At 41.2% G+C, this 12,056-nt stretch overlaps 1 protein-coding gene across 2 annotated transcripts in view; it reads right to left on the bottom strand.

The window, feature by feature from the left end:
- LOC137246929 (uncharacterized) overlaps positions 1 to 12,056 on the bottom strand; it is a 66,690-nt gene that overhangs the window by 34,340 nt on the left and 20,294 nt on the right. Inside the window, exon 2 of one of the 2 annotated variants that reach the window (XM_067777970.1) lies at positions 9,979 to 10,052. The exons of the other annotated variant lie outside the window; for it this stretch is intronic. Coding sequence (XP_067634071.1) covers positions 9,979 to 10,052 — 74 coding nt within the window. The remainder of the gene's footprint in view (positions 1 to 9,978; positions 10,053 to 12,056) is intronic. 2 annotated transcript variants of the gene reach the window in all.

Below are 12,056 nucleotides of genomic sequence, written 5' to 3'. Positions count from 1 at the left end.
ATTTGGGGGCTCTTCCGGGGTCATTTGGGGGCTCTTCCGGCATCATTTCTGGATGGTTTTCGGGATCCCGTCGGGGTCATTTCGGAACTTTTTCGCTTCTAATACGGGATCATTTGGGGACCTTTTCGGCATCATTTCTGTATGGTTTTCGGGATCCGTCCGGGATCCCGTCATGGTCATTTCGGGACTTTTTCTCGACTTATACGGGATCATTTGGGGACCTTTTCGGCATCATTTCTGTATGGTTTTCGGGATCCGTTCGGGATCCCTTCAGGGTAATTTTGGGACTTTTTCTCGACTAATACGGGTTCATTTGAGGTACCTTCCGGCATCATTGCTAGATGGTTTTCGGAATCCGTCCAGGATCCAATCAGGGTCATTTCGGGACTATTTCGGGATCATTTGGGGTACCTTCCGGCTTCATTTCTAGACGGTTTTCTGGACCCGTCCGGGATCCCGTCGGCGTAATTTAGGGACTTTTTATCGACTAATACGGTATCATTTGGGGTAGCTTCCGGCATCATTGCTAGATGGTTTTCGGGATCCGTACGGGATCCCGTCACGGTCATTTCGGTACTATTTCGTGATCATTTGGGGTACCTACCGGCTTCATTTCTAGATGGTTTTCGGGATCCGTCCGGGATCCCGTCAGAGTCATTTCGGGACTATTTTGGTATCATTTGGAGTACCTTCCGGCTTCATTTCTAGATGGTTTTCTGGATCCGTCCGGGATCCCGTCGTGGTAATTTCGGTACTTTTTCTCGACTAATACAGGATCATTTAGGGTAGCTTCCGTCATCATTGCTAGATGGTTTTCGGGATCCGTCCGGGATCCCGTCGTGGTCATTTCGGGACTTTTTCTCGACTTATACGGGATCATTTGGGGACCCTTTCGGCATCATATCTGGATGCTTTTCGGGATCCGTCCGGGAACCCGTCGGGGTCATTTCGGGAGTTTTTCTCGACTAATACGGGGTCATTTGGGGACGCTTTCGGCATCATTTCTGGATGGTTTTCGGGATCCGTCCGGGATCCCGTCGGGGTCATTTCGGGACTATTTCGGGATCATTTGGGGTACCTTCCGGCATCATTTCTAGATGGTTTTCGGGATCCGTCCGGGATCCCGTCGGGGTCATTTCGGGACTTTTTCTCGACTAATACGGGATCATTTGGGGACGCTTTCGGCATCATTTCTGGATGATTTTCGGGATACGTCCGGGATCCCGTCTTGGTCATTTCGGGACTTTTTCTCGACTTATACGGGATCATTTGGGAACCCTTTCGGCATCATTTCTGGATGGTTTCGGGATCCGTCCGGGATCCCGTCGGGGTCATTTCGGGACTTTTTCGCGACTAATACGGGATCATTTGGGAACCCTTTCGGCATCATTTCTGGATGGTTTCGGGATCCGTCCGGGATCCCGTCGGGGTCATTTCGGGACTTTTTCGCGACTAATACGGGATCATTTGGGAACCCTTTCGGCATCATTTCTGGATGGTTTCGGGATCCGTCCGGGATCCCGTCGGGGTCATTTCGGGACTTTTTCGCGACTAATACGGGATCATTTGGGAACCCTTTCGGCATCATTTCTGGATGGTTTTCGGGATCCGTCCGGGATCCCGTCGGGGTCATTTCGGGACTTTTTCGCGACTAATACGGGATCATTTGGGAACCCTTTCGGCATCATTTCTGGATGGTTTCGGGATCCGTCCGGGATCCCGTCGGGGTCATTTCGGGACTTTTTCGCGACTAATACGGGATCATTTGGGAACCCTTTCGGCATCATTTCTGGATGGTTTTCGGGATCCGTCCGGGATCCCATTAGGGTAATTTCGGGACTATTAGGGGATCATTTGGGAACCTTTCCGGCATCATTTTTGGATAATTTTCGGGATCCGTCCGGGATGCCGACGAGGTCATTTCGGGGCTATTTCGGGATCATTTGGGATACCTACCGGCATCATTTCTGGATGGTTTTTGGGATTCGTCCGGGATCCCGTCGTGGTCCTTTCGGGACTTTTTTCGACTAATACGGGATCATTTGCGGACCCTTTCGGCATCATTTCTGGATAGTTGTCGGGATCCCGTCACGGTCATTTCGGGACTATTAGGGGATCATTTGAGGACCTTTCCGGCATCATTTCTGTATTGTTTTCGGAATTCTTTCGGGATCCCGTCAGGGTCATTTTGGGACTTTTTTGGGGCTAATACGGGATCATTTGGGGATCCTCTAGGGGTCGTTTCGTGACTTTTTCTGTTTTATTTCGGGATCATTTGGGGACCCTTCCGGCATAATTTATTGATGGTTTGCCGGATCCATCAGGGTCATTTCGGGACCATTTTGGGATCATTTGGGGACCCTTCCGAAATCATTTCTGGATCCGTCCGGGATGCCGTAGGAGCCATTTCGGGATTTTTTGTTACTTTTCCGGGATAGCTTTTGGACCCTTCCGGGATCATTTCTGGATCTGTGCGGGATCCCATCTGGGTCATTTCCGGACTATTTCGGGATCATTTTGGGATCCTTCCGGAATCATTTCTGTATGGTTTTCGCGATCCGTCGTTGATTCCCTCGGAGCCATTTCGGAATCTTTTCTGGAGTATGTCGGGGTCATTTGGGGACTTTTTCGGGATCATTTGGGGCTCTTCCGGCATCATTTCTGGATGGTTTTCGGGATCCGTGCGGGATCTCGTCGGGGTCATTTGGGGACTTTTTCGGGATCATTTGGGGGCTCTTCCGGCATCATTTCTGGATGGTTTTCGGGATCCGTCCGGGATATCGTCGGGGTCATTTGGGGACTTTTTCGGGATCATTTGGGGGCTCTTCCGGCATCATTTCTGGATGGTTTTCGGGATCCGTCCGGGATCCCATCAGGGTAATTTCGGGACTATTGGGGGATCATTTGTGGACCTTTCCGGCATCATTTCTGGATAATTTTCGGTATCCGTCCGGGATGCCGACGAGGTCATTTCGGGATTATTTCGGGATCATTTGGGATACCTACCGGCATCATTTCTGGATGGTTTTTGGGATTCGTCCGGGATCCCTTCGGGGTCATTTCGGGACTTTTTCTCGACTAATACGGGATCATTTGCGGGCCCTTTCGGTATCATTTCTGGATAGTTGTCGGGATCCGTTCGGGATCCCGTCAGGGTCTTTTCGGAACTATTGGGAGATCATTTGAGGACCTTTCCGGCATTATTTCTGGTTAGTTTTCGGGATCCTTTCCGGGTCCCTTCAGGGTCATTTCGGGACTTTTTCGGCATCATTTAAGATTGGTTTTCAGGATTCGTCCGGTATCCGTCAGGGTAATTTCTGGACTTTTCCCAGACTATTTCGGGATAATTTTGGGACCCTCCCAAGATCATTTCTGGATGGATTTCGGCATCTGTCCGGGATGCCGTCAGGGTCATTTTGGGACTATTAGGTGATCATTTGAGGACCTTTTCGGCATCACTTCTGGATGGTTTTCGGTATCCGCTCAGGATCCCGTCGGAATTATTGCGGGACTTTTTCGGCATCATTTGGTGTCCCTTCCGGCATCCTTTCTGGCTGGTTTTTGGGATTCGTCCGGCATCCCGTCGGGTTCATTTCGGGACTTTTTCTCGACTAATACGGGATCATTTGCGGGCCCTTTCGGCATCATTTCTAGATAGTTGTCGGGATCCGTTCGGGATCCCGTCAGGGTCTTTTCGGAACTATTAGGTGATCATTTGAGGACATTTCCGGCATCATTTCTGGATAGTTTTCGGGATTCTTTCGGGGTCCAGTCAGGGTCATTTCGGGACTTTTTCGGGATCATTTAGAGATGGCTTTCAGGATTCGTCCGGGAACCCGTCAGGGTAATTTCTGAACTTTTCCGAGACTATTTCGGGATAATTTTGGGACCTTCCCAAGATCATTTCTGGATGGATTTCGGGATCTGTCCGTGATCCCGTCAGGGTCATTTAGGGGTGCGTTCGAGATCCCGTCAGGGTCATTTCGGGACTTCTTCGGGAATATATCGGGATCATTTCTGGATGGTTTATGGGATCCGTCCATGACCCCTTAAGGGTCATTTCGGGACTATTAGGTGATCATTTGAGGACCTTTCCGGCGTCACTTCTGGATGATTTTCGGTATCCGTTCGGGATCCCGTCGGAATCAATGCGGGACTTTTACGGAATCATTTGGGATTCCTTCCGGCATCATTTCTGGATGGTTTTCGGGATTTGTCCGGGATGCCGTCGGGGTTATTTCGGGACCTTTTCGGGGCTAATACGGGATCATTTGGGGATCCTCTAGGGGTCGTTTCGTGACTTTTTCTGTATTATTTCGGGGTCATTTTGGGACCCTTTCGGCATAATTTCTTGATGGTTTGCCGGATCCATCAGGGTCATTTCGGGACCATTTTGGGATCATTTGGGGACCCTTCCGAGATCATTTCTTGATCCGTCCGGGATGCCGTAGGAGCCATTTCGGGATTTTTTGTTACTTTTCCGGGATAGTTTTTGCACCCTTCCGGGATCATTTCTGGATCTGTGCGGGATCCCATCTGGGTCAATTCCGGACTATTTCGGGATCATTTTGGAATCCTTCCGGAATCATTTCTGTATGGTTTTCGCGATCCGTCGTGGATCCCCTCGGAGCCATTTCGGAACTTTTTCTGGAGTTAGTCGGGATAATTTAGGGACCCTTCCTGGATATTTTCTGGATGGTTTCTGAGATCCGTCCGGGAGCCCGTCAGGGTAATTTCGGAACTTTTTCGGGACTATTTCGGGATCAATTTGGTACCCTTCAGGCATCATTTCTGTGTGGTTATCTGGATAAATCTAGAATCGTGTCGTTGTCATTTCGGGTTTTTTTGGGACTACTTCGGGAACTTTTGGAAACACTTCCGGGGCTTTTCTGGATGGTTTTCGGGATCCGTCCGCGATAGCGTCGGGGTCATTTCGTGGCTTTTTCTGGATAATTTCGTTATCATTTTGGGATCCTATCAGGTTATCAGCTCATAAAGTTCTTTTTTTTACTCATTTACAAAAATAAAATGCATTAGACAGAAAAAAAATTTTAAACAGATAACTTTATAAGCAGGCTAACGTGAATAGCCCACATATTTCATTTTTTCCTTGCGGACGGGGCCGCGGGTAAAGGCTAGTAATAATAATAAATGCTGAACTATCGAATTAATAACCCCAATATTCAGTACGGCAAAATGGTCTTTATTTAGACTACTTCGGAAATAGGACAATTATCGCGTACTTCACTAGAGCGTGTTAAAATCAAACTGACAGATTATTCCCCATCTTGCGCTATTTTTATACTCTCTGTTCCCTCGTTCGCATATTTCCTTGAAGGTCTAGAATTTTCGCGAACATACCTTCTGGAACAGTTGTATCTCATACTTGGTTACTTAGCTATAAGAGTGTATATGTGTGCGTAACAACTTCTACTCTTAGCTGATGATAACGATGTGTGATTGTTGCTTGCTTTAATGTATATATGTACATAAGTGTGCCTGCTTGCTTTATTATTGTTGTGTAGTTATTTAGTAGCAGCATAGTGAACTGCTAATATTATATTCACAAAAATACACTTGTTCACCTGTTTATTGAAATATTTTTAGATATCAAACATACTTTTGATGAAATGTAAATGAATTTTGAAAATAAATCCATATAGTTTTTAGCATTGTGGATAAAACAAGTGTGATATCTTATCCGTCAACTGCCTGACAGGATGTTCAATATGGCTGCTTTTAAGCGATTTGGCAGCGCTTTGACAGGGTGTTTAATATGGCGGTGCATAGGGCCGGCTATCTTCACCGGAAGATAGAAAAATATACAGAATGAGACAGCGATAGTCAATAAAAAATCAGCTGATCCAATCTATTTGTAATTTTGACGTCTATGCAGAAGTCATCACACTTGTCTTATCCACAATGGTTTTTAGTTTTGAGTTTGATTAAAAGCGAGAAGACTGAAATTACTCCGAATGTTTAATTTCTTACAATGTATTTAAGCGTGATAATGTTGTTAATGGTGAAGAATACTTACATCTAATGAAAATTCTTTTCCGTTAAAAAAACGTTTTGTTAAAGTTCTTAAAGAAAAGGTTTTTTTGTATGTTTGTATGTTTGTATGTACGTGTATGCTTATGTTTGTGTACTAAGGCGATTTAATCTATCTACATATATACACGTATAGACAGAAGGATGTACATATATTTGTATGCAGCTTCTGAACTCCGAGGCGCCGTTTTATTCAAATTTGCGACGTTTCACTGTAACACCGAGAGTGTTCCTTTGCAGTTTCTTTCCGGCAAGTGGTCCAGGGACCTATATATTCGAACAAATTTTGTTCATAGTTCGATTTATCTAAAACTTGGTATATAGGTGGCCCTTTTTATCATAAAAAAAAAAAATAAATAAATGTAAGGCGCGATAACCTCCGAAGAGATCTAAGGCCGAGCTTCTCTTCCAATTTGCGCCGTGCTCCTCTTGATTTTCCCTACAAATTGGCGGAACGGGACCTACATGTTGTATGCCGACTCCGAACGGCATCTGCAAGGCAGATGACTTTTCACTGAGATCTTTTCATGGCAGAATTACACCCGGAGCGCTTGCCAAACACTGCCGAGGGGCGACCCCGCTTAGAAAAATGTTCTTCTAATTGAAAAAACTTATTTCTAGAATTTTGATGTTGCTTTCCTGGTGTGTGAACCCAGGGCATACGGTGTGGTAGGCGGAGCACGCTACCATCACACCACGGTGGCCGCCGTTATTTTAATTAATTATTTGCATGCAATTAAGAACTATTTTTCATTAATGATGACACAGACGTACACACCTATTTTTTTCAAATTTCATCAACAAAAGTTAAATTTTTTTTATTTCCTTTTATTATTTGCGAAAACCTTCTATGAATTTTGTAGCTGAACCCATGTAAAACAATTTCAATTCAAAAATTCTTGAAAAGTTTTCGAAAAATTTAAAATTTTTATTTGGAGCTCTCTAAATTTTTTTGATTATACAGTTTTGTAGCTTAATAAATTTTTGTCTAACTAAGTACAAGTGATAGATCTCTAAAAGTTCGCTGTAGTTTTTGACAGTCGTTTTTTAAAAAGTTTTTCAGATTTTGCTCCATAAAAAAATTTAATTTTTTTCTTTTTATTTGCAAGAAAATCTGAAACACTCTTCAGAAAAGAGTGTCAACAATCAATTTGAATTTTGAAAGACATAACTTGTACTTTATTGTACTAATACCAACTTCACACAGAAACTTAATGGACTCACAATTTGTTTTAATGAAATATTTATTTTTTCCTCTTCACACAGGACCACTTCCTTCATCAAAGAACATCTGTAAGTAGCCCAAATAATTAATTTTTACAAAAAACAGTTAAAGTGCATGGTACCTAAGAAGCGAGGTTAGGTTAGGTTGAACTGGCCGGTCCATGAGGACCTCACATAGACTTAATAAGTCCGTAGTGTTACCAGAAGTTTGTTTTAACGACCAAACTGGAAAACTCTATCAAAAACCAGGCCCTATGTTATAAAATAACTCCGCCCTCTTGGCAAATACTAGAAGCTTCCTAGGATATAAGCCATTTGCTGCTTCTAGATCGACAGCTGTATCACTCCTAATAGCTGGAGTCTTAGGCTGGCAAGCGCAGGGCAAGAGCACAGTACGTGCTCGATCGTTTCCTTCTCCAGTCCGCACTTCCTACATATGCTATCACTGAACAAGCCTAATTTAAAGGCATGTGACACCAGAAGGCAGTGTCCAGTCAGAATACCCGTCATGAGTCTACAGTCCTCTCTTTTTAATGATAGAAGCAACTTTGTGAGTCTAAGGTTGTAAGGCCTGCACATAGTCCTCGACACTTTACAGCCCCGCGCTTGAACCCACGCCTTTCCCGCTTGGTCGATCATGTGCACCTCTCGCCTTCGCATAATTTCGTCCAGTCTATTATGCGCCCTATTTAGCTAGTTCGTCCGCTTTTTCATTACCATCTATTCCTATATGCCCTGGGACCCAATATAGATGTATGCTTCTCCTTGTCCCGATTCTCTCTAGGGACTGCTTACACTATAACACGCATTTAGATGCTGCGCTATGCGAGATTATTGCCTTAATTGCTGCTTGACTGTCAATATAAAAGTTAACACGATTGCAGCTTGGGCTATTTTCTTCCAGGGTTTCTACTGCTTTGGTTACGCTAGGAAAACACTACAGTTCTCCGGCAGCCTGTTGGATTTGGTTGTTTCCATATCAGTACAGTATACCGCAGACCATACTCCTTCCACTACTTTGGAATCATCTGTGTACACATGTATCGCCTCGTCCGCCATTTGAGCACCCTTGCGCCAACCGTCCCCCTCTATTGTGGCCTTAAGATCGCCCTCGAAGCGCAGATAGGGAATCAGGTAGTCTGTTTGTCTTGTGATTGATGGCGCAATACTACTATGGCCGAGCCTGGTTGCATTTGTTAGCACTATTTTCTAGCCGCTTCTCAACTTTAACAAGTAAGGACGGGACTGTCTTCGGCTGTGCGGAAGACTTCATACCTTTCATGAATGGGGCTGAAAAATAATCTTATCCCGTTCGTAATCTCCAAATAATCGGATGTATAAGATAAGAAATATATAGTGAACAGATGTACATACCTAATCGATTTTTAAGATAAATAAAAAATAAAAAATAGGAAAGTACTTTGTGTGAGGATGCAAAGATTCAGGTTTTTTGTGGTCTGCGTGTAAGAGCTATGACTACGAATCACGAATTTCAACAATACATGACGTAGACGTAACTATTTGATGAAATTTGATGAATTTTGAAGCTTCTAGCCGTAAGGGGGCAAAAATGAGAGTTTATATGGGGTATATAATATATATACCATCGATCTCTATGATTTTATTAGACAATAATATACGCTATATACGTAAGCATTCGTTGAAATTTGAAGCCTCTTGCTCTTAAAATAGGGCAGTAATTACGAAAAGTTTCTTATCTGAATAATCGGTTGTATGAGATATATACTACATATACCACCGATCTTTATGATTTTTTCAGACAACAATATATGCTATATACGTAAACATTCGTTGAAATTTGAAGCCTCTAGCTCTTAAAATAAGGCAGTAATTACGACAAGTTTCTTATCTGAACAATCGGTTGTGGGGGATATAAACTATATATACAACCGATCTCATCAATTTTTTCAGACAACAATATGTGCAATATACGAAATTATATGGTGAAGGTTCAAGCTTCAATCTGTTAAATTGAGGAAGATATGACAAAAATCCTCTTTTTCTGAAAAATCGGTTGTATGGAGGATATATGCTATAGTGGTCCGATCCGGCCGGTTCCGACAAAAGTCTATTCGGACACCCAAATACACCCGCTCACCAAATTATATCAAGATATCTCAAAAATTGAGGGACTATTTTGCATACAAACAGACGGACATGGCTAAATCAACTCAGCTCTTCATCCTGATTATTTCGGTATACTTAATGGTGGGTCTATCTATTTTCCTTTAAGGACTTACAATTTTGGGTTTCGTGACGAAATTAATATACCATTTGATTTTCATGAAGGGTATAAAAACGATCAAAATTTGTATTTTGTATGGAAGATTGAGCTACATAATAAGGGATTAAATGTAGAAAACTAGACTAATTATTCAATTCAACTTTTTTTGTGAAATTGGCATGATGAGTGTGCTACACAATTGTATACTCAAAAAAATTCTTAAAACTGCAAATAAAAGGTTCCAAAGTTTACTTAAATTTTCCCCAATTTTCGAAATCATTTTTGAGACTGTTTTGCGGAATATCGGCTACAAAGTTCATAATATTTCCTTCTTAAAATATCGAAAATAAAAAAGTTGAATTAAATTTCCAAATTTGAAAAATATTTCCACTGCTATTTTTCTGTTCGCTGCTGTATATGTATAAGTATATTACCCTTATTCCAGCTAATACACTTACTTTAATGTCTCCTTGGAAGGATAGCCGCCAGTGAGTGCAAATAACATTGTTATGATGACGAGTAGTGAAAGCAACTGCATACGAAAATAAATTTTTTTAATACGTATATGTGCGTAGATATGTATGAGTGAACGATATGCAAATAGAGAAAAAATATAAAAATGTTATTATATAGTGGAAATAAAAATGAATGAAATAAAAAAAAAAATTAAATGTGTGAGAATAAAATTAAATGGGATTATCAATGTTAAGATGTGCTTGCCAACGCAATTGTTGTAGTGTTTGGATGTAAATCTGTCCGTCTGGCAAATGAATGAGTATGCCTGCATGTAAGTATGTCTAATCGTAATATTATTACACTTGTTTATATACAACATCCGCTTTAGTAATAGAAAAAATATACATATATCATTTCCATCAACTTTATCAAATAACATTGCACACAATCAAAATTCATGTATCAAGTACAGCAATTCATATAAATTTATATATATTTTGCAAACATATCCTTCTTTATATTTGTACAAGGGGTCATTCCATATTTATGGCTTTTAAATTCGCTCTTTTGAGTTCAAGTTAAAAATAATTAAGTAATTGTTTGATTTAGTGAAAGTTAATGGTCGAGAATTGCGAAGGCAAAATTTAGATTTCCTTTTTCCCTCCTACGCGTTTCGAGGCTATCACGTGATCCTCAGGGAGGCTGAGTGGTTTTTTGTTAACGAAATGCTTTTAAAATACAACAAGTAAAGAAGGCTAAGTTCGGGTGTAACCAAACATTACATACTCAACTGAGAGCTTTCGAGACAAAATTGTCTCTTTCATGGATACATACAAATGGTAATACTAAAAAGAGGAGCAACTTGCCTTTGCTATCTTTCTTCAGCTTTCAATTCGTTTTATTTGAATATTCTTTTTAAATATTTAAAGAGTTTTTTAAAAGGGAGTGGGCCTTAGTTCTATAGGTAGACGCCTTTACGAGATATCGACCAAAATGTGGACCAGGGTGACCCAGAACATCATCTTTCGGGTACCGCTAATTTATTTATATATGTAATACCTGCCAAGATTTCAAGGGTTTCTTATTTCGCCCCGCCGAACTTTTTCATTTTCTTCTACTTAATATGTTAGGTGTCACACCCATTTTACAAAGTTTTTTCTAAGGTTATATTTTGCGACAATAAAGCAATCCAATTACCATGTTTCATCCCTTTTTTCGTATTTGGTATAGAATTATGGCATTTTTTTTCATTTTCGAAATTTTCGATATCGAAAAAGTGGGCGTGGTCATAGTTGGATTTCGGCCATATTTTATACCAATACAAAGTGAGTTCAGATAAGTACGTGAACTAAGTTTAGTAAAGATATATCGATTTTTGCTCAAGTTAACGTGTTAGCGGCCGAGCGGAATGACAGACGGTCGACTGTGTATAAAAACTGGGCGTGGCTTCAACCGATTTCGCCCATTTTCACAGAAAACAGTTATCGTCATAGAATGTATGCCCTACCAAATTTCACAATGACTGGTAAATTTTTGTTCGACTTATGGCATTAAAAGTATTCTAGAGAAATTAAATGAAAAAGGGCGGAGCCACGCCCATTTCGAAATTTTTTTTTATTTTTGTATTTTGTTGCACCATATCATTACTGGAGATGAATGTCGCCATAATTTACTTATATACTGTAAAGATATTAAATTTTTTGTTAAAATTTGACTTTAGTTTTTTTTTCGTCATCCGATTTTGCAAATTTTTAGTGAGAACACATAGGAGCAACGTTCCTGCCAAATTTCAAAATGATATCTTTAACGACTGCCAAATTACAACTTGCAAAAGTTTTGAATTACCTTATTTTAAAAGGGAGCGGTGCCACGTCCATTGTCCAAAATTTTACTAATTTTCTATTCTGCGTCATAAGGCCAACCCAACTACCAAGTTTCATCGCTTTATCCGTATTTCGTAATGAATTATCGCACTTTTTCGGTTTTTCCAAATTTTCGATATCGAAAAAGTGGGCTTGGTTATATTCCGATTTCGTTAATTTTAAATAGCGATCTGAGATGAGTGCCCAGGAACTTCCAC

The sequence above is a fragment of the Eurosta solidaginis genome, chromosome 3 (genome assembly GCF_040869045.1).
Source record: "Eurosta solidaginis isolate ZX-2024a chromosome 3, ASM4086904v1, whole genome shotgun sequence".
Classification (NCBI taxonomy): domain Eukaryota; kingdom Metazoa; phylum Arthropoda; class Insecta; order Diptera; family Tephritidae; genus Eurosta; species Eurosta solidaginis.
The sequence above is the reverse complement of the archived record's forward strand: the minus strand, read 5'-3'. Positions and strand labels throughout refer to the sequence as shown.